Genomic DNA, 26,344 nt, shown 5'->3' with positions numbered 1-26,344 from the left:
CAGCATAAACTTTCCCTTCAACTCTTCAATTCTCTCCTAAACCTTCTATCAACCAAGCTGACCTGAAAACCAGGTTCTATGCCTATTTTAATATGAAAAAGTGACTCTCTACTAAGAGGATGGGATGTCAGCCACCCAGAATGACACTGATCCCAATTCTGCTAGTGGCAAACCTTCTGAGACAGACAGTGCTCAGTTATTTGCACGCACAAAGCTGTAAAAACTGGCCAATTTAGTGGCTTTCAACAGATAAATCCCGCTACCACTGAAGGACAGAACTCTTGATATATCTCACTGACTCAAAGTAAACGACTCACATAACAACTGGAAGAAAAAGAAATCATTAAATTGCAAAGCTTCACTTTAACAAGCATGTTAAAGTCTCATAACACACTTGAGAGCTTCCCATCTAACCCTGCATCACTCTGCTCAAAACTGGGTTACAAAGACTGTCCAGTTGCACAATTACCACTGTGAAATATTGTACCTGTAATGCCATAACCAACAATTCCTTTGGCTATTTTTTCTATATTCTGCTTTTAATTCACATTTTAAGCAACAACAGCAGTTACCCCAACCTAGCTAGTAACCCTAGGTTTATTACCAACTTTGTTTTCTTTTAGGCTTCCTTGTTTTCACAGCACTTTCTGTATTGTCCTTCACAGGTGAATGGCTGCAGTTCTCCTAAACCAAGTCCTCTCATCCTCTACCTCAGTCAAATCTCAAATGCCACAGTATTTCCAGAGGTTAATTTACAAGCAGAAAAGCATAGTCTTCATTTCTACAGAACTGTAAAGAGCTTTTAATTTAAAAAACCCAACCCAACCAACCAACCAAAAAAAAATACCAACAACTGGAATTCAAATCACCTCTTAAGTTTTTTTTTAGTGTAACAAGCCTATCTTCCATAGCTTGCTCAGTTGGAGCCCTTTGAAATCACTCATTGCAGGCTTGTGCTGTTAAGGCTCAGGAGCAAAGTAAAGTGGGTTATCTGTCAGGTTTGGTTTAGCCTATTAGAAACTTTAAGCAAGAAAATTCATTATGGCTGAAGACTGAACAGGACTATTCTGGCACCGACCGGTCCGCTGATCCTTTAGGACATGTAATTGTGTCTTTGAGTATAAAATTGACAGCATTCAAATTTTATTTCTATGTATTTCACTTGCTCACCCTTCCTTTATAATTTCAGCAGCTATTGCTGCCCACTGTGTCATTTCCTCTTGGGCTGTATCTGCTTGTGCCAGTGGCAATGGTTACTCACCACACACAGGGCTTACAGAACACATCATTGCAGTGTCCCTCCTCACCACTTATATTTCATGAGCCTCTTTTAAGCTCAAAATAGAGCTAGTAGCACAATTAGATGCATAATTAAAGTTGTGTAAGATATTTCATTGGTTTAAGTGGGAGTTTGATAGGAAATTCTGCTCCTGTCAGTCTTCACAATTACTGATACCAAATTCATACATGCTAAGATGGTTTTCTTCTCATATGTACCTTAGGTAGAAAACTCTGCACCAAAAGGAAGAAAAAAAAAATTGATTGGAGTATTGTATAGATACAAAAATAAAGTAAAAACAAACTACAGAAATCCTACGCTAGAATCCAAACCTCCATAAAGAGAGATTAAGCAAGTAAAGGGAATCAAGCATTTATGAATTTACATTTTACAATGGCATGAAAGAGTGAATTTATGTCAAAATTTCTATATGATGTCAGTACAGAAAAGCACTTTTATTCTAAAAGCAGGCTAACACTGTTCCTTTAGCTTTTCTAACAACAAGGCCATTTTCAAATTTGGCTATTTAAAAAACCATACACATGATCTTCAATTTTTTACTCACTACACAGGGAAGGGGTCCTTCACTTCCTCAGACCACAAGGGTACCACTAAGGATCCAACTTTAAGCACTGTATTTCAGCACAAACTATTTCAAGACAGGCACATTCCACGCTGTTGTTGTGCAATCTGGAAAGCTGCTGTTTTATATTTTTTACAGAACTGTACTGAAATATCTTCAACTATAGGGCTACACTGAGGTCACAATTAAAAAACCATACACAGATGACAGTTTCTCAATGTATGCTGTAGTATAATAGTGAAAATTAACTCAGGCCATTAAAAAAATTTTATTCTTTTCCATGAAAGATTGGTACTACAATCAATATAACCATTTCATCAGTCAAGTATGTCTGTTATAGGCAGGCACAATATTACAAAACAGGCAAGTACAATGCCTGATTAAGCAAATACAGTCTGAATATCTATTCATCCACTATTTCTGAAAACAGAATTATCAAATATCCACCAGGGAAAAGGATGAACTATTTTAGTTTCTCTTTGGCATACTTCTCAGGACAATGAATCAATTACAAAAGTCTTCTATTGCTGCCAGTGCTGTGAAGGAAAAAGAACTGAGTGGAAGGTTTCATGTCAGAACTCGCTTTTTGGACTTGGGCAACCTGGCTCACATAGCCAAACTGGTGACAAATGACAGTTCAGCTGCCAATGCTTCAGGAGGCAGACAAAGATTACATTGTTTTACACTGCAGGTCTGTTCAAGGTATCAAAAGAGTTACAGTAAATTTCTGCACAGTACATACATATTACACACAGTTATAAATACCCATGCTGCGGCTGGACACGAGGAAGTTGCTTTACCAACACGAAAGCTCAGTATCAGACCTCCCACCAGCCACTTGATACACATTGCACTTCCCATCCAGTAATATGTTCATTTCTGTACCTCTCTTAAAAATAGATTTAAAGCAGAAGTGAAGAATAATATTGAATCTTTCCATAAACTTTGTTTTCTTATTTACACTGTAATATTCCATTATACATAAAGACTGCGTAACGATACATTATCTTCATATAGCTTTTTGCAATACATACAGCTTGGAGCTATTAACATCTTGGTTTGAGAACACAGATATGACCTATAAGACTATTCAAAAACAATTTGAGCCTTAATTTTGCTCTAGTTTGTTTCACTGAAACCATTCTTTGAACAAAAAAAGAATCCTCCTTACTGGAGAGGAAAAAAACAACTCATGTTTAAATCACCTCTGGATTTCTTTAAACCACTAAGAAACTTAGAAACCATAATAATTTTTTGCATAATTATAAAGCCACTTCAAAGGCCTGTTACTTTTAAATTTAGAATATGAATGACAATTGTGACCGTATCTTTAAATTATTTTTTTCTTAACTTTTGGTAATCTTTCAACACAGAAAAATGAAAATGCATTATTATATTATAATGCATTATCATTAATTATACATGATCTTTGCACAACTGGGGAGTGTTCCTATTTTATTCGTGAGACAAAATGAACATGCATACAACCCCCATTCACAGAGTGAGAACATAAACTACAGCAGCACTTGTCTCAAGTTGTGGTGCACATGGTTGCAATACGGAGTATAAAACAAAAGCAGAATTTCCAACATCTGTTAAAACACAAAAAAAACCTTATTGTACAAAGAGTCATTCACATTCTCTGCAATGAAGTGAAGAATCAGCTGCTTTCTGGACTCTCCAGCCTGCAAACCCCTCCTTCTATTGCCACAGACTGTCCTGCCACAGCTCCAGGAGGAAGTCTTGAAATGTGAGTCTGGAAAAGTCAAGAGAATATTATGGACTGAGAAAAGGCAAAATTATGCAGGACAAAGTAAGCTTGTAAGTATTGAACAATTAAGCTGTTCCCTCAGTGAAGTCTGAGGACAAACTACAAAGCAACTTGAAAAGCAACTGAGATTCTTTTTCTATTTTGTTTGCATTAATGTTTAACACATGAAGAGAAAGACCATGACAGATGCATAGGAAAGGCAAATTGGATGAATCAATGCACTGAAAGTAGAAAGAAATATCCAGAGTGAAGACAAAAGAAAATACTTCTGGCATCTCATGGTTTATAGGTCTGTTTCTTAGGGTGATTCAGAAGTCTTTACTACCACATACAGAAATACACCTTCAAGAAACCTCAGACAGAATTAAATACTTGACAAACTAACACTTCAGAGGATAAGGCTACTGCAATAATCAGGATGCAAGTAAGAAATTTCTCTGCATAAAATATCTACACATCCACCTAAAAACTCCAAAGACTTCCCGTTGCCAGCCACCAAATAAATCAATCCAAGAAACAATTTGTGTTTCTGCCAATAGGCATCTTTTCCACAGAAAGTTTTAAAAGCCTTTGAGAAGGCACTGGAATATTTCAGCCAGAAGTGGGTACATTTGTCTGTGTACACAAGACTCCAGTTTATAACTGAATTGTAACTCAGTGACCCTAAAAATCTGTTAATTATCCTTTATATACTGGGGTATGTTTTATTACTGATGGGCAAATGCATCTGCTTATGAAAAGATACTTTGACTCACTGTTAAGAGTAATGACTTTTTATCACCCTTTGCACATGTTTCTACACTGTGAAAACTGCTCATGTTCTATTAAATTAGGAACTAGAAATGATTCCTACTATGGTATAAAGCTTACAGCATAATGTTGCTGGCATTTAGAAACTACAGCCTCCTCTAAGTGCAACCCAGCACATATTTGTTTGTACATACATTATCCCATTTAAAAGATTTAGTAGTTGCAAAATGTATCACTTGCAATGAGGGAATGTTTGTTAACATTGTTAAGGGGTTGTCATAAAAAGTACCAATGTAAAAGTTCAGTAAGAAAAATTTGCATCAATTGAGCAGAAAGTGATTTGAGACTCTAAACTCAGCTCATTACATTGAAGAAACATTTTGTGTCTTGAGCAGCTTCTTTTAATTCCTTTCTTGATAAGGGGGGCATCCTGCTGCCTGCACTTAGGTGGCCTTGTTTTCAGTTAAATCACAGAATAAGATTAAATTTAAAACATTTCAATGTTTTAATTTCATTGCTAAAACTTTGGTCTCTTGTTTTCCTGCTTGATATATGAACATATTCCTACTTTCAGAACAATTTCAGTTACAATTGTGATTTGCCACTCCAAGAAGCAAATAATCTGTTCAAATCTGTTACAGTTTCCCTCAAAATGTAACTGACAATTTTTCTGTAGATGTCATTTCACAAATTAAAAAAAAAAATTAAATTAACAAAATCAAGTGGAAGAAAGGTATGTTTTATTCTATGACTGACAGATCTATGATATTTTCCCGATATTTTCCTAGGTCTGTAAAAATTTTTAAATGAAAAGGATGACAGTATAAAAGGAGCACAGTTTGATGGGCATGGTAGCAAATTTGTTTCCTCAGAGGAAGAATGCTACTTGCTCAGTGAGGTACTGCAATCAGAGCAAACCAGTAAATTAATCCTAATGAGTTTTTGAGCAAGGGGAAGAAAATGTACAAGAGGGGATAAGCAGGTGGTCACTATCTATTAATACATTAGCAAGTATCTATGCTTAAACAGCCACCCAAACCACATTTCCTACAGAAAACCTCATTTCCTATGTCAGGAGAAACACATTCCCCATCCACAAGACCCCAAACCACTGTGCACCAGCATCTGAAGATTTCCATTTACAGAAACACTGAAACCACACATAACAAAGAATTTCTTAAAGCCTTTACTTGCATCCTGTTTATTTGCATACTTTCTATGATGGAGTAAATAGAGATCTGGTTTACACTGACTACTTTTTATTACTTTCACCAATGGCTGCCCTGTGTAGAACAAAACTGAGACAGATTTAAGATGATAACGTTTAAGATGTTACTTAATAAATAATTTGAAAGGGTAACACTGCCATGTCAAGACAACTGTAGAAAACTCCCAAATGAATTCTTACATTTATATCTCCCTTGTTCTTAACCATATGAACAAACTCCAGTAAATAAAAAGAAACATCAAAGAACACAGAATATTTTTAAATTAACCACAGTACTTATTTGTAAATTTGTTACATTTTTATATCCCAACATCATATTTTACATTAAGCCCAGATTGTATAGTCAATTAGGTTTAGAGTCTAGAAACTTAAAAATAAAAAAGCAAACAAAAAAGAAGAACACTGGAAAGGTTTTAATTGAACTCAATTAGTCTGTCAGCTTTACAAGTTGAATGAACCCACACCTGGAAGAAATTGTGCCTGGGACCACAAAAAAAAAAGGAAAATAAAAATTTTTCCTGAATTAATCCTCCACTCAACTCCACAGAAGACACTCTTTGAGGAAAGTGCACGTCAAAGAATGGTAGATTAAGAATGATGAGTTATCCACATCTTCAGCTTCATATATAGGCATTTTACAGTCCCAAGAATATTCTGATTTGCCTTCCCAGAGAAAAGCAAGGTTGGTGAGGGTCCAGTAGGAGATGAGGTACCAACACGTGGGACACCAGTCTGTCAACTGCAGATTTTTGCTGCAGCTTTGAGGAGGAACCTCTTGTCCACAGTTCCACAGGAAAAAAGGTAAATGCTGGAAGGAACATTTGATCTTTTGCTTCCTACCCCTCTATAAAGCCCAGAAGAGCTAACCAATCTTCTGATGCTGATTCTTGCTCTGTGTTCTTGCCATCCAAACACTCAGTGTTTCCCTCTTTCCCTCCTAACCAAACCTACATCATGGAACTACTGATCCCAACCCCAGTGCTGCAGACACTGGAATGTTATTCTCTCCCAGTGCTTTCTGATGCACACTGCAAAGTTCCCTACCTAAAAAACTAATAGCTCTTTCTGGAATTCATGGAATACAACACCTATAGGAACAATATATGGTTTCATCTTTTTGACTTCTATTACTTCATGTCTCGTAGACAAGGATTCTGAAAAAACCTTGAGACCAAGGAATATGAAAAATATTTTCTTTTAAAGAACTAGTCTCCTCCATCTATTCACATAAAAGTATCAGTTTTTCACAGCAACTTAGAGAATTTTTCTTTCATTAAAAGCATAAATACAATATAAAATGAATATATAAAATTTCAGCCAAGAGACAGTGCTGCATGAGAAAGCTGAAATCAATCAAACACTGCCAAGAGGACAGAGTACAACTACCAGATGGCAGCACATTCAGTTCTTAAGCAAATCTAGGGAGTACTTCATGTGTTTAGCACTCTTATTACACACTCAGGATGTGCTTTAGACAGAATAATTTATAAAACAAACTTTTTCCATTCATTACACTATAGAGATGAAATATAATGAAAGACCAAAGGTACCATATCCTTAAGGAAATTGCTTTCTACAGCTTTGCTCCCTGAAAAAAAGAGTACCACCAAACTCACATATTCTTTAGCAATTTGGAGCCTTCTAGCTGGGTACACACTTCCACCATCAGAACCATCTGACCACACATTCTGAATTTACTTTCTAAAATAAATTAAGAGTTAAGAGCCCATTTTGGCAGCAACTCTGCTGCTCTGTCTCCTGGTAATCTCTCCTCCACCACGGTTTGTATGTACACCTGTAGTACAGGAAGAGAAGGTGCCCCAGTAAATACTGGCAACTGCTGCTATCAGAAAATGCCATGTGCATCTTGTTTGGTGAAACCTTAATAAGGAAAAAAATGGGAAACAAATAGAAAGAGAGGATCCAGAGTATTGTCCTTGTTGAGCAACAACAGAAAGACACAGTGATGGGGTAATTCTGGTCTCACTGCACTGAAAATAATGATTTTACATACAGGTTGCTTATGAAGCTAACAGTTTTCCAAGCTCAAATTCATTCTGTGGGTAAGTATGTTACTATAAACTATTTATGTATCTAATTAAATCACTCATACCTGTATCAAGACAGCCTAATGACACATACCAACCAATCATCTAATCAGCTCAACATCCCAGGGTTTTGTAGAGGTATTCTAAAACCCTGTCACAAATCTTCAAATGTGATTTGTATCATTGTGAATTGCAGGTGCTAAGGTTATTGCATTTATATTTGCAGAGCTGCACACACAGTCCCATCTTCCCTTTTCCCCTCTCTCAGCCAAATCCAGGGAGAGTTCCAGAACTACTGGCTTTATGCAAGAGCCCAACCCAAAAAGTGAATTTCTCTTCTCATATCAGAGCCAGTTAACTTCCATGAAGGTCTATGAGCCAAACATTTTAACTGGTATCTTAGCACAAATAGGTTTCTATTCGTTTCCAACAAACAGAAAAACCTTTTTTTATGAGAGAACTGGATGCAAAGAGTAGTTTTCAAATTAAAATTTCTGACTGATTCCCCAGTCTCCAGACAAGCATGAAGATTAAAGGAAATAAGTAGAACAGTGACATAGACTTCTCCTGTCTCATGAAGTTAAAAGAGTGCCTCTGTAGTCTGAAATGAATGACTGAATTATTTGACTTCATATTTCTGCTCACTAAACAGGCTTGGTAAATTTTTCCACTAATTTTCAAATTAGAATTAGGATTCTTTCAAGATGTGTTTCTTCACCCAACGAGCACTGGAAAGCTGCCCTTCTCCTGACAAAGGGCTTTCACAGACCTTTCACTCACAAAGTCAAATACAGAAGCTCATCCTCAGAAAACCAACAGCAATCGCTACAATCAGTGTTTGTCACATGTATCACTTCAAACACAGAGGGAAGGACTTTTGCTAAATTTTACAACGTCAGTAAAGGCGAGTAAATCTGATGATGACAGCTTACATCTCCACAGGAAAAGTGAACTGGAGATGGTCTCCCTGTCCACCATGTTTATGTTTGCTCATAGTGGCAGATGAAATTAGCTGTCAAAGATAAAAATTTCTGTTTGAACATTGCAACCACAATGTTTGGTGTGGACAGGAGCTGCTGCGAACACAGCAATATGCAACACTCCCCACTAATGCTGCACTATGTCTTGGAAAGCATTGGGAATTTGGTTCATTTGAGAATGGAAAGAACAGCTTATGTAGCTTATGCATTATTAAAACCTGCCATAACATAAAGCTTAGCAGTTCATGTTATAGTAACTGAACAGCTGCCAAAAAGAGATTTAAACTGGCAACTGAATTGGATTATGTTCAATATTGCAACTGGGCTTTTTAAATTTGCTGTCTAAGTCATCCAGCTGTTAGAAGAACTAAAACCTATGAGTCTGAACTACTACTCAAAAATATTGCAACATTTACAGTAATTGCCAAAGTTTGCAGTATTTATAGAGATCATATAGCAGATTTATAAATACTAAGAAACATAGTGAGCTGATAAATGATTTCAAATATTTAAACAAAATAAATTACTGAAAGTGTATTTTGCTGGTATTGAGACTGGATCTTGCACTGGGAAAAAAGGACTTGGATTTCAAATACCATTGAAAACAAAGTGAGGAATTACCTATCTTCAAGCAGAAAAATCAGCCACCAGCAACTACTCTCAAACACCATGACAAGACACTGCTCAGATTCAGGAAAAAGTAACTATCCCAGCCACTTACACTTTCTGCATACAGAATACTGCAGGGCTTGAGTAAACAAATACTCTGCAGACCCTGCCTGAGAATAAAGGGCCCCTGTCTGACTTTGCACAGATACACAACATGAAATCAAGGAAAGGCTGCCTACCCATAGCCAGAACCTTCAAGAGATGTCGTTGGTATGAGAACTCACATTGCAGGCATGCACTGCACTCTCATTTGAGATTGAAGAATTTATTTTCCTTTGAAGCATCCTCCATTGAGCAAGCAGACATGGAACAAGAAGATATGAAGTCTTTGTAACCAAGAAGAGTCAATTAACTTGTGCAACCTAACCATTATCACCCTTCCTTCCTGTTCCTCACTTTAAGCTAAAATCACATTATGGGTGAATTGAGGAATTATTTCTTCCCACCCCAAATTACATGGCAGAGGGTCTGCAAGCCCTTTGTGCAAACTTACACTCAAATTGCTCTACCAAATGCTACATAAACTGTTAAGACCTAAAGTATTGCACATCATCCATGACAGTATGGACAAAGCTGCAAGAAGCAACACCTTAGAGCAGATCTACTTCCCTAGCGGTGACAACAAAAATGCATCAGCTGTTAGAACATAACCCAGTCAGTTCAGGAAAATATGAAATGATAACTGAACCCTGCAGAGTTATCAATGGGTCAGAGTTATCAATGTTAAAGAAGTCAGAGTTCTGGTAACAGGGTGACCTTTTTAGCTGACGCTATGAACAGTTGTTAGATCTATTATGGATCCATAAAAACCCCAAGCATCTGGAAGGTTGTTCTGAAGACCAACTAGTATCTCATCTCAGAAAGAGAAGAAAATTTGGACTGGAAAAAGAAATAATTGCTTAAATTCATAGCAAGTAATTTATGAGTCAATAACACAATAACAAAAAAAATCTCCTCAGTTCATGCAGTTATTTAATCCCCCAGTCCTTCACTCTAGAAGTCATAACCTTTTGGATGCAGCAGTTACTGCTACAAGAGGAGCTGTGTGAATACAGAGGGAACCCACAACTTAGTATTTTCTATCTAATATATCTATTAGATATCTAATATATCTAATATCTATTCTATGCATTCTCACAGCTGCAGCCAGAAACTTTTGCTGCAGCCCAGAATATTCCAACAGCCTCACAAATGGATAGCAAGAGTTGAGCATCAGCTACTGTGACCATTCCACCATCACAGAGGTGGCAATACAAGACCTCTGCTTCAAGAGATCTTGGGAAGCCCATTCATCTTGTAAAGAAGAAGGCTGATGTTGAAACAATCTGTCACAGTATTTTCTCAGGAAGGTTTGGTTCCAGAAACTCCTAAACCAGAGTGTCTCTGCCCCTTAGGCTCATGATAACTGAGGCTCCCAAGCACCAGCCTGGGTTAGGTGCAGCACCAGCTGGTGCAGGGTAGTTCAAGAAGAGCCAAAACGCTGAGATGAAAAGATTTGTCACATCCAACTTGGGACAAATGCTGGCACCAAGTGATTTTGAAGCTGCTTGTGTTGAGAAGGATGACAAGAAAAAAAGCAAAGCACAGTTGAAGCAGCTATGATCTGCTTTGATTAGCTGTTTGTGGCCTAAGAATCTGAGGGAAGCCACTGGGACATCCACTGTGCAGGTGCTGGAGATGACACTTCCAGAGTTATGAGCAGTGGAGGAGCTGAAATAGTTCCAGCATCCAGAAAGAGCTGATAGGACACACAAACAGAGGTGATTGTGTCAGCAATGAGGTGTGAACTTAGTTCATCTGGCAAGGCTGTGCAGGATTCTTAAAGCAACATTCACCTAAAAACTTTAATCTAACAGGAAATGATGACTTTTCCAGGAAAAAAAAAAATAAAATCTGGACACCTTTCCAGAAAGTATGCTTCAAATCAAGCCATTATTAGTGCATAGCTCTTGCAGGCTCAGCCACTTGGTACTGGTGAGCCAACATTCAGGCAGTCTGACCTGAAGGTGAGTGGCCAGCTGCAGAACCCAGTCTTGGCTAAACAGGGAGCAAACAAACCCCTGGTGCAAGGGTACTTCCAAAGCAGTGCTTGGAGAGCTCATGCTGTAGAAGCCAGAAGCACCAGCAGGTCACACTGTACAAACCACTTCAAGTCTCTGATTCCACTTTTCTGTCCCACTCCTCTTTTAAAGAGTTGCTGACAGATAACTGTGCTCTGTGTCTTGAGCACACCAGTGTCTGCAGGTGAGCTGCACCTACCCTCTGTTTGCCTTGTAAGAAGGACATCCTGCACCTCCACAGTTTCCAGCTGGTGTTCAGAACCACCATTTGTTAGTTCCTATTATGAATTGCACTAACCTCCCATGCCTAAAGAATCACACTAAGATAGTAAAGCAGGCTCCTTTTCTCTTTATATGATTCTAATATTAGTCTAGTAAAAAACCTGAACCAATTCAAAATCAGGCACTGTGACAACCCCTCAGTTTAAGAACAAAACTCAAGTCCTAGACTGAGGAAAGAAATAAAACGTGAAAGTCTTCACCACCCCAGAAAAACAGGAAAGCAAATATTTCCTTACAAGCTGCTGCCTAATCATTTTGCTATGGTCCTCATAAACAAGTGATATTTTATACTTTTATGAACTCTTATCCCATTATTCTTTCATGGCAAGCACTCAAAATTAACTGTAGCAAAACAGTCACTCTATTAAAGAACAGAGATTTTTTTTTTTTCACTTGCAATACATTGTGTTCTATTTCAAGCCCAGTTTTCCATCTATAACTTAGTCCTAGTTGTAGCAGAACAAAATTCCAGCTTTTATGACAGAAGACTTTTTTTGATCAATAGAAGTCAGCAGCAAAAGCGTTTGTGGTTTTTCTCTGGAAAGCATTTGTGGCCACAGACTCAAAGAAGGAAGAAAGGGAGGGGGATTAACTCTTCAGTGAAGGTCAAAAACATAATTTAAAAGTGATCCAAGAAGAGCAGCTGTGTCTGTCAGCACAATCAGTATTACCAGCTGGAGAATTTACCAGCAGTATGAAAACAATGCACACCAGATGTCAAATGTTGCAACTGTGAGTAGGAAAGCAACTCTGGGCATGGCACTGTCATGTTAATACTCATTGCCAGACAGATTTCATATTTAGCATTTATTTATTAATTAGACACTACCAGGAAGAAATAATAACATTTTGAGCTTCAGAGTGTAAGTCAGAGGCAGGTGTGCACACTGGAAACATTTAACATCCTTTATTCCAGTTATTCTTTCACTGCAAACACAAGACAACAATTTTAAAGCTAACTAGCAAATACTAGAACATCTGTGGCTGAACTTGCTTTAGTTCCACTCAGTTCAATCTGAGCTTTTAACTTCAGTTTGGACTTTTTTTCAACTAAATCTGAAACAAATATTAAGAAAAGTAGTAAAACCACACTCTCATCCATGTATAGCTATCTGGAAAGAATTGCACCTAAGTTATTCAAAAGTGAAGCAAATACTTCACTTACACCTCTGCCAACACTTCCTTCATCAGCTGCTTGTTATTTTCCTTGTCTTTCTGGGGCATTCTTGTCTTTATTTTCTTGCACATTTTACATCTTAAAGATGAACTCATCCCTTCCAGTGCTTGAAACAGTGTTATACCAGTTTTGCTGTGTAAAATATCTGATGTTGCTTTTCTTCTTTATATATGTGTGTATATATATATATATGTATGTATATAGATACATATAAATATGTATGTATATATATACACATATATATGTATGTATGTATGTATATATATATACACATATATATATTTATATGTATTTTTATATATATATATATATGGTTTGGTTTTTTTTTTTCTTGTGTTACCTTGGTCACATCCCTCTTTGCATGAATGTCTACAGAAACCATTACAGTCTCTGTTTGCAGTTTCTCCCATGTTCATTCCTGTTCTCCAAACATCTCTCCTAAATGCTCCAGTTGCTACACTACCCTTTTTCTCCCTTCCATGCTCTTTTCCTAAGAATGGATGGCTCATCCACTTACTTAATCCCTACTGCTTGATCATGATGTGACAGAATTTTCCAGTTTTCACCGTTAATTTCAAATTTAATGTAATATTTCTCTCATTAAAAATCAAGTATAAGGCCCCAAGAAACTGAAAACATGGATGGTAATGTTGGAATTATTTATCACAGAGGGTATTCTAGGAACTTGTTTGAAGTTTGTTTTATATCTTCCTTGATGGTGCAATTGCTTTATCCAAAGAAAGACATGCCCACAGAAAAATATGGTACCAGCATAACTGAATCAAGATGAATAAAGTTATTTGAGTACAGAGGGAATGGACATGTGTTTGTGGCACCTTAACCTGACATGGAACATATGTTAGTATAGGGTTGTTAACTGCTGCAATTAAAAAAAGAAATTAGAAATGCCTAATCAATTGACACATTTAACTTTTTATGCAACCATTACTTCCTCTGTTCTCTTAGAGAAAGAAATTTCTTATATATATCGTTATCATTAATTCAAATTCTCCTTAGCTTCTGTAGTCATCCAACTGTATTACAGCCTACTCCTCATGGCTTACCTTAGCTTTGCCATCCTGTGCAGACATGTATCCAACACACATGCTCTCTGTTGTATGGCTCCACAGAAATTCCACTAGAAAGGAAAATGCAAGAAGTTACAAAAAGCCCTTGGTTTAAAATACAAGATGCAATTTAACAAGACTGTGTCTTGAGGAACAAATATAGCAAGGATAAAAACCAAAAACCAAAAACCACTTACCAGAGCAATTAAATCTCAAAAGAAACAGCTATCAAACAAACAAGATTTTCCTGAATATTCACAGTCACACACTGCAGAACTATGAACCACAATGAGAATGTTACTTCAATGATATGGAGCCTCCAAGATGAGAAACACATCAACTCCAACTGCAGTTAAAAATAGGACCAACTTCTAAAGCAGTGGACTTTTCCACCCATCACAAAAAGCTGACAGAACTTGTATTTGCCTGCCTTGAACCCAGACAAAAGTGGGTACTAGCCAAGTGACCTAGTATCAACAGGTAAAGGGGGATTTGTGGCTCAGCTGTTAGCCTGTATCCCAAGCAGGACACAGGCAAACATGCAGAAATAGTCAAATCTGCAATATGGGAATTGAAGGTATAGATCAGGCAGGAAAGACATCTGGTAAAAGCAAACTTATCCTGCAGAAAAAGGAGGAGAGATGTATGATGGAAACAGAGTAACATGCACAATAAGAAAGATTTCTGGCAAAATTAGAGGAAGTCTTGGATTCAGAAGTATGCTGAATTACAAGAGCAGATGCAAACACCCCCTTTCTTTGTGGAGAGTGTAAGGAGCACTAAAGGTGAGAGAGGAAAGAAAGATGAAGAAGAAATCCCTAGCAAAGCACTCCCAGGTCTGATTACCTGGACTTCCAGCACCAGATAAACAACATCAGCTCTCTGGTACTGCACTCACAGCTAATTTAGGATATCAGGGTTAGATATCCTAAAGCACTGCCATGCTTGCAGGGATAATGATTAAGAAAACTAATCACTGCTCACAAGTATTGTTAATGTCTGGTAATCCAGTAAAGTGCTGTGTAGCAGTCTGAATTGCTGCTAGCCTAGTCCAGGGTAAAGAAGCAAAAAGGACCTGTCCTGAAGTCTGAAAGTGTTCTGATTTATCAGCTGTTAAACAGCCTGTTCCAGTAATCTTTAATTGCCTGATACATATGCAGGTATCTTTATGTACACAAACACACTCCTACTCAGCTGCAACACAAAATTCAGACAGCACATTATTCAAATGTTCAGCTCTCTCTCAGTGGAGCTTTATAAATTGCCACACTCTTTTCTTCCTGCTCTCTATTGTGGTCATTTTCCTTTGTATTCACAAAGTCCATAATTTGGAAGGGGGGAAAGAAAAAAAATAGCTGATCAGAATTTAAGGCATTTCACAGAATTTTGTAAAAATTTTTTTAATTTTTTAAGAAAATGCACTGAGGCACAAATTCTTTCTCTGGATTATGGGAGGTGTCTTACATGAATTACACAAGATGCCTTCAACAGACATTTCCACAGTTTTCTTTTGAGAGTGACTTTCACATACTGCAAAAAAAGCATCCCTGTATGGGTTTAAAACCTTTACTCATTCCCATTCCTCACGTTCCTTTAGGATGAAGGTCACAGCCTGCTGAGCACACTTATCCTTTGAACCACATCTCCTTGCATAGCAATTAAACCAGAGCAGGAGATCAAATGTTAGATGATCCCAGCAAGACTTGAAGATTCTGACAGATGTGCAGATATCATCATAAAAGAAAAAGGAACTTCATGGAGGTGTGTGCTCTGCTCCCCCAGAACAGATTTGTGACTGATACCACCAAAGGTGAATCAAAAGCTTCCACAGAGTGAAACATATCCAGCACAATCAGTGTGTGTTGGAGGGGCCCAACCTCTCCATGGCAACCCAAAGGCTCCACTCCCAGTGAAAGCATTTTTTTAAGACAAATTTAAAATTTGTTTTTAAATTTAATAAATTTCAATTTAATTAATTTTAATTTAATTTAATATAAATTTAATTTAATTTTAATTTAATTCCCATCTTTCAATTTTGAGAAGTTGGGAAACAGTTTAGAACAAATACCCTCAAAGTATTATATATTTGCCTTTGAAAACTACCAAAAGTAGCCTGTACTAGCACAAACCTTAGTTATTGCTAGCCATTAAAGGTAGTGAACTATAAAGAAAATTCTAAATCACATGTGAAATATCTTCAGATAAGTATATTTTCAACCATTTCACAAGTCACTTCCTTGCCATTTGTTTCAATATTAGAAAGAAAGAAAAAAGATGATCCCTGTAACAAAGACATGAGTGTTCTTTATTCTATACGTGAAGTTTTTCAGTATTAACCAACTTACTTTCAGTCCAAACAAAACAAATACTACATATGTTTAATTGTGTATTATCTCTGCATTCATTATAAGGTAGGAAATTTCCATGGTACAGAAAAAGTACTGTGTTACAATTAATCTCTGCTAGTTCAGGGGAAAGAAAACCAAAAATCAATGGACAAATAGTCTTTACTTTTGATGTACAATATATGGGGACTTTATAGATTAATTTTTGAGGGGAAAATGCCAAATCTTCATTAATAGAATATGTTCTCTTACATGAATGAGAACCATTACATGAATATAAAAAAATTCTCTCACTTCCAAATCTCAGGAACTGAAGGTTACATTGATCTTGTTTGCTCTTACCTAATCAGACTTGTGTTTTCATTTTCTTAACTCTTTTTTTTAAGGATAGAATTTATGTTGCAGGATGCTGTTGCACTAGATAATGTCACAAATGGGTAAATAATAATAAAGCAGAGTATTATATAAAGGAAAAACACTTTAACTCTGGTAACTTAGGTCAATTGACCCAATAAATATGCACATAGTTGCACATCTGAGGAAAGGAGATGGCACAAGTGTCATCCTGAAGTAATTCATATGCCCCCAATCCCAAATTCCTTCCCTTAGAGAGACCTTACTGTCTCAGGGTTGTATTTCCACCCTGTTCTGCTCATATCTACAGCCTTCAGTTCCCATCTGTTCCTCCCACACAAACCACAGGACAGTTTTCCATAATACACTTTCCTGCCATAAAGCAGCAAGAGAGGGATTGTGCTTCCAGGACAGAAACAGGGATGCAAAGCCCTTTTGGAACCAGACAGTTACTGGTAGAGGTAAAGTCCAGGTGATTTCAGTATGAGCAGCAGAAAGTTCTGTTTGGTGCAAATGCAAATAGTAACTGTGACTTATCTAAACTGATTTTCCTGGCAATTACCAAGAATAAACAACCATAAACAACTTTCCTTACAAATTTTCAGTGCATTCTCCAAATTCACACATTTTCTTATACAAAAAGGAGGATTAAAGAACTTTTTAGAAAGCATTTTTCAAAAATAAGCTACTGAGAAGCAGCAAACAGCTACATGCATTACTCCCAGCTATAAATGCAATTTTTCCTATGAGGAACACATCCCACCTTGCCACAAGCAACTATTGTATCTATGCCATAGGTTTAGAAGGATCCCACACAATCCTCTGAATGGCAATTCTGCTTAGAAATAATGAGTCAGAAAGCATGCTCTTTTCTGGAATTTTGTTAATATTAGTCTTGTTTGTTCCCTATTTCATCTTCTGGATTTTTATTATTTCAATGCCAATTCCATTTTGTTTTCTCTGTGGCTTTCAAACACGCACAGAGATTTCACTTCAGCCTTCATTTTAAATTGAAATGAGTAAGAATTCCTTACCTAGTAAAGTTGGCTTTTCCTGTGAGGATTCAGGCTCTGCTGAACACCTGCAGGAGCGGAGAACAATCACACCTCCCAGTACACCATCTTCATTGGCTAGGAAAGGTGAACCTGGACAAAATCATTGGGGAGAATTACTTGCAATAGGAATACTTTCTTGGGCATTTTTTTTTAATTTGACTTTCTGCCTTTTCCCTTTAATCTTGTCACTAAGGGTTGAAAAGACTGACAGATCAAACAGTGCTTTTACAAAAGCATCGGTTCTCTTTTGCCTAGTGTTTCAAAGGAATAATTTTCTGGAATGTTAATCTACTAATTCACCAGCAATCAAAAAAATGAAGAGCTACATGGAATAAAACAAAACCATTGAAAATTATATTTATGAGTGCAAACCTCAAATGTAATTTGGATGGATCAAGGAAAATATAATAATGAAAAACAAAGTGCCAAGTTGAAAAAAAGTTGTGACTCAATATTTAGCTCTTTCTGTTCTATAGATTCTATAAAGACATACCTAAAATATCAAGCAAATTTAGGTCATTTTTACAGTTTATTCATTTTTGCCAATTTAAAGCCCTTTGTAGAGAGGCATCATGCAGCTGCTGTACTGTCTGCCTTGCTGTTTGATGAATATTAACAGAAAAGCCTGAGCACGTCCTTTTTACAGTGGCTCCTGTCTTGTTAATTTAAGACATAGGATACAAAAGTCTTCTATCAGAAGCTGGAAAAGCTTTAAAGATAGCTGAACCAAGCCTAAGTATTTTTTCTCTGGTTTGCAATTTGAAATAAGATTCCTATTGCTTTAAATGTGGAAACAATGGTATAATTCATGTACAGTTTAAAATGTCTTAAGCCACAAAATTAATGAAGTTCTTGCTTCATTAATTAGGCCCCATCCTAGTTACACATCTGCACTATAGTGACATTTAAAATTGAACATACAATTGCAACAGCCATTTAATGTAATTCTTTTCAATTCTTTCTTTTAAATAAATTAGTGTGCAGGCACTGTAATTTGCCAGCCACTAGAACTTTAGAGCAGAGCTATTCATTAGCCTCCTTTAACTTGCCTACAACTATTTGTATGATTAAAATTTCTCCTTTAATGCAAATAACAACAAAACTGCCCAATAAAAAACAACTTAGAGCATTACCATAAGGAAAACTAAAAGCTTTTTTGTGTTTTCTCTAAATATTAGAGCAGCCACCTTGAAAAATGATGCAAGGTGGCCACTGCAATAGAAGCCACATTGCAGGAAAATAATAAATGCAGTGTGCTTAATAAACAGTAGTATCTTAGTTAATCTAATGCAAACAGATTATTATCTTTAAAGTGCCACTTGCTTTGTGAAAGAACTGTTACTAGTTACACCTAGTAATACACCTCCTGTATTACTCACTGACTGTGACCAAGTCCCTGTGAAACAAGAATCCAGCCCATGATAAGGTAGTAGATAAAACAGGAAAATATGTTTGGTTAAAATAGAAACACAAAGCTTGGAAAGTTGTGAAGAGTTTTACCACCCAAGTCAAAATCAGGTACTTCAAAGACAATGCCCCTACCTGAACTTAGTCTGCAGACCTCATCTTACACTAAACTGCACAAATGATTTAGGCTCTAAGCCATGGTGAAAAGTCCAAGCTCTCTAAGCTGTGGTGAAAAGTCATTGCAAAGAGACAGAAAAAGCTCAGTTTTTTTTTTAATAAGCAGTTTCTCCTTTCCTTTCAAGAACTGTGAAAGATTCTTCCAAAGTTCTAGTGAAAAATATTAATTATTTCTTTAATTAGAATGGTTAAAAATGTTCTAATTCATCAGAAGACAGCCAAACAGCATTCACAGCAGACTGTGTTCAAGGGCACAGTATAACACTGTGACTGTATGAGTGCACATAATACCAGACAGCAACTACTGATTATAGTTTATAGAGTTGGTTCCACTGAAGTCTTGTTCTAGAAATGCTTCCATTAGTTTAATCACTTATTTTAGGGATTTTGTTTCTCCCACACTCTGAAAAAAAGAGATGAAAGGGAAGTCTGTAAATAAGCTAATTATATATTTCAACATTTTCCCAGTATTTTTGTCAAATGTGCCATCATGACTGACCGAACTGTCAGCAATCTGAGTAACTTTTACATGGTCTTTTGAAATTTCACAAGGCTTAGCAGTATATTTCTTTCATTGTAGAGACTCTGCAGCAGAACAGTAACACTGCATTTCTATCAAAAAACTTCAATTTTTACAGGGATTTCTTGCAAGAACAAAATATTCATCTTCAGCGAAACACAGAATAAAAGAAAAACAATCACTCAAAGCAAGTGGTTTTTTTTGAAAAAGGGTGTAAATAAGTAATTTTAAATTTGAGCTTCAAGCACATAAGACAAAATCTTCAGCTTACAACTTCATCCAAAAAGATGCTCAACCTCTACATGAACAACTGAGAGCCCCAATTCTGTCAGCATAAATGGCATTTATTTATTGACATTAAACATGGTGTCCATTACACTGCCCTAAGTGTGTACACAACTGTTTTCTGAACAAATTACTTCCTTCAATGATTATGCACCATGGAGGCTTTATTAGCAGTTCACAAAACTCAAAGGCTTTGAAGACCACTCAAAAGTTGGAAAACTGACTGAATAAATTCAGCCTTTGCTGAAGTACACTGCCACCCTACTGCAACTGGAAAACTCCAGAAGAGGATTAACTTAACAGCAGTGCACCTGATAAAAGTGTGATAACAGTCTTAATTTCAGCACCCATAAAACACAACAGATGGGCAAGACACTGACTTCTTTAAGAATGACACAGGTTGGGCCTTCGGACTAAAAAGAAATGTTGGTTATGCCACATGAAACCAGGTCACACTGCACTAACTTTGTAACAGTTCTACTGGTGTGAGATGAATAAAATTACTTAAAGTGACTATTAGCAGGTAATTTGAATGAAACATTGAACCAAGTGTCTTAAAAAAATTGTGTTATGCAAACAAAGCAAGGATGATGGGAGACATTATCCCTCCTACACACAACAACATAGCCTTGCTTGCCCTTTTGATCTTCTGCACCATTTCATCATCACCTGCAGAATGAGCATTATTCTGCCATGGTGGGAGAAGTCTGAAAGAGAACATCCCTCTTGTCTCCATCTCCAAACACAAGCAGCAAATGACGACACAGTCACTTGCACTACTACCCTGCAAAGATTCAGGATCTTCCCACCCACGGCCACCCTGCCTCCCTGTTGCTGGTGAAGGCCTCCATTCCCAGACACACCAGAAGCAAACTGAGTGACTCCACCCTCTCCCATCCCAGATGCCTTCAGCAGCAAGTTCAGCTAAACCATCTCAGTGCAAAATCAGCAACAATACAGTTTATGTCTCCAATTCACCGCCTAAGTTGTGGAGAATCAATCTCTAAGAAGTGTCAAAACTGAGTTGCCTACACTAATAATATTACAATATTCTATGTTACAGTAAATTCAGGCTGTTTCTCTGCTCTTAAAAATCAGACCCTAAGCCTAATTAAATACATGCTGAAAAGCATATTGTTTAAAAGTTACTTATTTTTCAATTAAAGTAATTTTTCAAAAATGTTAAAAGAGGGATTCAAATATAATACTTTTTTTAAACAAGGATCTTTCTAGATATGTGGACCTACTGATGATAATTATAATTATGCTAAAGAGTGTATTTTAACAAACTAGACAGTGCAAATGAGTAGGTCTACAGTAAGCAAAATTCCAGACAGCTGAATGCTATGCACTCATCACTGAATCTGTAAAAATAATGGTACAAAAGCAGTATTATACTTTATTTCTAAAGAGAATCCATGTATCATGCACACAAGTTAATTTGACTGTTCTCAAAACACTGTGAATTCAAAGGTTAGGAATATATTTCATTAATTTAGTTCTAAAAGTCATTTTGTTACAGCCAACCCATTGAGAAAAAGAACAACAGAGCAGACTTTTGTAAAAAATAACAATATAGGTAATGACTTTTTTCTATACACATTTAATTAGTATTTCAAGAGGAGGAGAAAAAGTGGAACTAAAATACTGCCATGTATATTAAAGGCAGAATATTTTCTCATTAGAAAGAAAAAGTGATCTGGCTCCCACCTCCTACACCATTTTTGTTCTCTCTGTACTTTTCAGAAAAATAGGTTTTCCTGTACAAATTCAAAATTTAGTTAAAACATGCCTAATACCCAAAAATACGGTTTTCCACTGCAATAAAACAGAATTGCTGGATAAATGTTTGATCTAATAACTTGCTAATGACAAAATTACAAAAACCTGGGACTTTAAATACCATTTTAAGTCTCATGAAGCCCAGTGTTCCTTTCCCAGTTACACTGGCAGAACCACTGAGCAATGTGGGATGAAAGATCCAAAGTAAAATTCCAACTGCAGCATTAACTAATAATGTTAGCACTGACTGGCCACACCAGAGAAAAGGGGTAAGACAAAACCAAACAAACCCCATATTTCATTAGCTTTGGTCAAATCCTTACCTCCCCTAGTCACAAAACTACATTTTACAAAACACATTTCTCTCCTTCAAAGCTCAACTACTCTGTTATTACTATGTGACATACAGAAAGCATCACTACATTTTTATTTATGTATTTCATATGTTATTAATCTGTAGCAATGGTCTCTCAAAAAAAGCAAGCAGGTCATCACAGCTACTCCACATTCCCTGATCCCATCAAGTTCTGCAAGAGCAGCCAGAGCTGAACATCACAACTCAGGTTCAGCTGCTGATCAGGGACAGAACTGAGAGTTTTGCAAGTGTTAAAGCAAATAATGGCCTCAGCATTCAGCCTTGCTCTGGAGGAGCTACAGTTACAGGTGAAGAACACTTTGTCTTTAGCATCTTTTGTAAATTAAAGCTCTCCCGTGATGAAGATTGGTCCCTCCAGATCATGGGAATGAAGTTGTTCACTTCTGATCCTGTGCCTTATTTTCCCCATTTGTAGTTACTGCACAGAACCATCCTAGCACAGATTCAACACCAAGCTGTAAATGAAGTGTTTTATTTACACTTACCCAGCTGAAGGATGAACCAGCTGCTCATCAGATGTTCTACATTCACACTCTTCCATAGCAGAGAAACCATTACCAGCTTCATTGTTTACATCAGCTTTCAAAGGCTTAGAACTTGGGTCTGAACACTGGCTGTGGTGTGGTGCAACCAATTAAGTGCTTCAGCATCCCCCAGTTTGAACAGAGGGCAGTTAAACAATTCTAAACCTTCTTGTGCACTGTGTGAGTGAAATTCTGACTTTTTCAGATCAACAGTTACAGATCACCTTGGCCACTGGACTGTCAGCTTGTGCACAGAGTGTGGTGGAAGTGAAGCTGTCTGCCACTCTGCTTCTGCTATGTATCCCACTAAACTCCAAATATAATAAGCACTAAATGAAGCCTGCTTTTAATTTCATGCACCATTATTTGGTGAATGCTTAGGCAGAAGCTGTCTCAAGTCATGATACATTAGGTCACAACATCTATGTTGAATTTTTAAAGGAGCTGCAAGAGAAAACACCTGCACTTTAAAACTTTACAGGTAAGATTTAAGAAATGAAATAACTGAGGATACTACAGACCAATAAAATCCCAATGCTTTTGGCATGGAGAAGCATAGGGAGGACCTATACAAATCCTTGTGGAACATCACCATGTTGTGTTTATTCAGGATCACTTCATTCTCCTCTGAAATCCTTTTCTCTGTGTCATGGAGAAGCATAATAATGCTTCCATTGTTTGTTTCCTCTGCTAGAAAACCACAAAGAATACTACAAAGCTTAGAGTGATGCAGCACCAAAGGAAACTCTAATGTACTACAAAGTAACTACAACACTGTGCAATGCCAGTCACAGTCTTGTTACTGCTGAAGTATGAGGCTTTTTCCTCCCCAGCAAGCATAACTAATAATCAGGAATTTAATTTTCTATGATTCTTAGCTGTCCAAAGTCTTGCTCAGAAGAGAGGATTTTGACACTACATTTCTAGAAGAGAAAGTGTCAGCATTATTCTTCTGCTATTACCTTGCTGCAGACTTGGCTCAACTGAAGTGCAGTTTAAAAATGCAAGAATAGAGAAACAGATCTCTGCTAAGGAAAGAACAAATATCACATTCCAACTATGTCTTTCAGCTCATTATTCTCTAATACTTCATAAGAAGTTCTAAAGCATCATTGGTAATGCTGCCACTGTTAAAAGCCCAGATTTCCAGCCAATGAGATGACACAAATATTTACTCTAAGTCTACATTAGAGTCTACAAACACAAACTTGGCTGCATTTGAAAGGAATGATGAGTAACAAAATCCTCCCTTCTTCTGTCTGGAAGGTACTTGTGTTTACAGAACACCATTCTTTAACTGTGAACCAAGCCTTCTGCACTCTCTGACTAAAGATATGGCGCCCATTCCATTTACAAAAAGTCTATATTTCATTTCTCTCACCTCTGATTCAACCAGCAGTTGCACATTCTCCACAGTAAGCTGGCTCTGAGAAAGGATGAGAGAAGCACATCTGACATGAGTTTGCTCATCACCTGCTGTTTAAACAGCACTCACTGTCTAAGCCAGGCATTCCCTAGCTGGAAGGATTCCCAGGACTCTGCAGAGACTCAGAGCCCTGTAAACAGGAAGCACCAATCTGATGGCAACTGCCAAAATCAGCTGTTCATCCCTGTGATACAACTAACACACATTTTGACTTCTGATAAAACATTCTAGCTCAGCTTTGTTAAAGGCTGGGTTTTTTTTCCCCAATGCCTTGGTCCATTATAATTCTGGTGACAGTTTGACAAGACCACAAAGCAGGGCTCTAAGGAAGGCAAGGGAAGCATCCATGCCATCAGCAAGGAGTCTATTACCCCATTTTATCCTCATGTTTCACTGTAAGAAATTTTGCACCCTATCACACATCCTGTGCTATCAACTAGCACAGAAAAAGCCACAGCAAAAAACCTATTTAGTATAAACCTACTGGTTTTAAGTGTAATGCATGTTTTTAACTGTTGCACTGTATTTGCCACATGTAACTTTGCATTCCATCTCCAGAATTGCCAAGATGACAGAAATTTCTCTACCAGCTACAAACTCAATACTATGTCACATGTAACCAGCAAGATGTATCTGGATTTTGATGTTTTCCTCCATCAGTCCTCATTCACAGGACAACAGAGCACAAACTAGATTTTATGTTTTCTAATCCAAGCACTTCACCTACACAAAAAACAAAGGTGGAAGTATCTTTTTTTCCCATATCAGCACTGCCCAGAGTATAACTGAGATACTACTGAGTATAACTGAGCATACTACACAGTCCTGCTGTCAGGCAGCAGAAACTTGCAGTGTTAAGTTTCTGAAAATACAAGCCAGACCTGTCCTGATTTAAAACTTTAAGAAGGAATTACAAAGCATTTATATAAATGTTATATAAACTTTTTTTTTCCAAATTTTCTTTTCATGAAGAGCATTAATTTAATCCTGTCTCTCACTCTTTTCACTTTCTGCTGTTTAGCTGGGTTTAGTGTTTTCCCAAGGCAGTAACACACCACACTGATATCCTGGTACCTCTTGTCTGTGCAGCTCCTCTTTTCTCTACAATTGATAGTTCAGGTGTAATAAATTCTTCAGCAACATTTAATAGGCTCTTATCTCCAACAGAAACATTTTCACATTTCCACTAAAGAACACAATGCATACATCACACAGGAGCCAGTTAACATTTTATATGCAAAGCGGTGGCAAAATACATTTGCTTTAAACAGCAAAATGAGAATTGTGTTTTTTGCTAACCATTACCAAACTTAACAAGAAAACCCAGAACACTCAAAGCAACTCAAAGAAGGCACCTTGAACTAAAACAATTTAGATTTTGGGATTTTATCAGCCAGTCTCTATGAATTACTTCATCAGTAGCTTTCCATCTTGTATGTGTACATGCATTAATATGAAATTGCAGAAGGCCACATACAATTTGGGCTTGCTTTTAGCACTCTTAGAACAAACAGTAGAATAAATTTTAAGAGCATGGACTAAAATTTGACTTTCCTAACGTTAGGCCACTTCCATACAACATCTGCAAAGCAGGTGACAAATTAGCAAAGCTATCACAAACATCCTTCCTAAAGGCTTCTTTTGGGTACACAAACTCCTAATTTTGTACCACTATGAACTGGAATGAGTGATTATATAAATAATTATTTATTTAAATTTTATTATTTAAATATAAAAAGCTACATTTCTTCTGCTTGGATCTTTTTGGGGAACACAGAGTGTTCTGCACTCTTACAATACCTAGAAGTGACCACAGTACAGCAGCAGATTATCAAGTGCAGTCTCCAATGCAAAGGTGACTTCCCTTCAAACAGTCAAATGTCAGAAGCAGAATCTAACCTGGATTCAACACTAGAAAAGAAATCAAGAAGCTGCAATGCACTGCTTGCCAAGACCAAGACCATTAGTCCCTGGGACCCCAAAAGGTGTGTGTACATGCCCCTCTTTCAGTCCTAATTTAAAGTATCACACAACAAGCTTTGGCAGCACAGTGCACAAGCATTATGTTGTCCATAAGAAATTTTCAAGATGAAAATTGTCTGTGGATTCTAAAGCTTGACAAAATTTGAGGGGTTATGAAAACACTGCAAGTCAACATATACACCAGAAGCTTCACTGGAATTTTCAAAAGGGCAAGAT

At 37.0% G+C, this 26,344-nt stretch overlaps 1 protein-coding gene across 4 annotated transcripts in view; it reads right to left on the bottom strand.

Moving 5' to 3' along the window:
* Positions 1–2,111: 2,111 nt before the first annotated feature.
* Positions 2,112–26,344, bottom strand: part of TASP1 (taspase 1) — a 79,072-nt gene continuing 54,839 nt past the window's right edge. For all 4 annotated transcript variants that reach the window (XM_066546238.1, XM_066546235.1, XM_066546237.1 and 1 more), the window contains 3 exons: positions 17,628–17,738; positions 13,892–13,965; positions 2,112–3,618 (listed from right to left, as the gene is read on the bottom strand). In XM_066546238.1, coding sequence (XP_066402335.1) covers positions 3,523–3,618; positions 13,892–13,965; positions 17,628–17,738 — 281 coding nt within the window. In that variant the 3' untranslated portion in view covers positions 2,112–3,522. The remainder of the gene's footprint in view (positions 3,619–13,891; positions 13,966–17,627; positions 17,739–26,344) is intronic.

This window comes from Molothrus aeneus, chromosome 3, assembly GCF_037042795.1.
Source record: "Molothrus aeneus isolate 106 chromosome 3, BPBGC_Maene_1.0, whole genome shotgun sequence".
NCBI classification, from domain to species: Eukaryota; Metazoa; Chordata; class Aves; order Passeriformes; family Icteridae; genus Molothrus; species Molothrus aeneus.
Note: the sequence above shows the minus strand (reverse complement) of the source record. Positions and strands in the feature narration are given on the sequence as shown.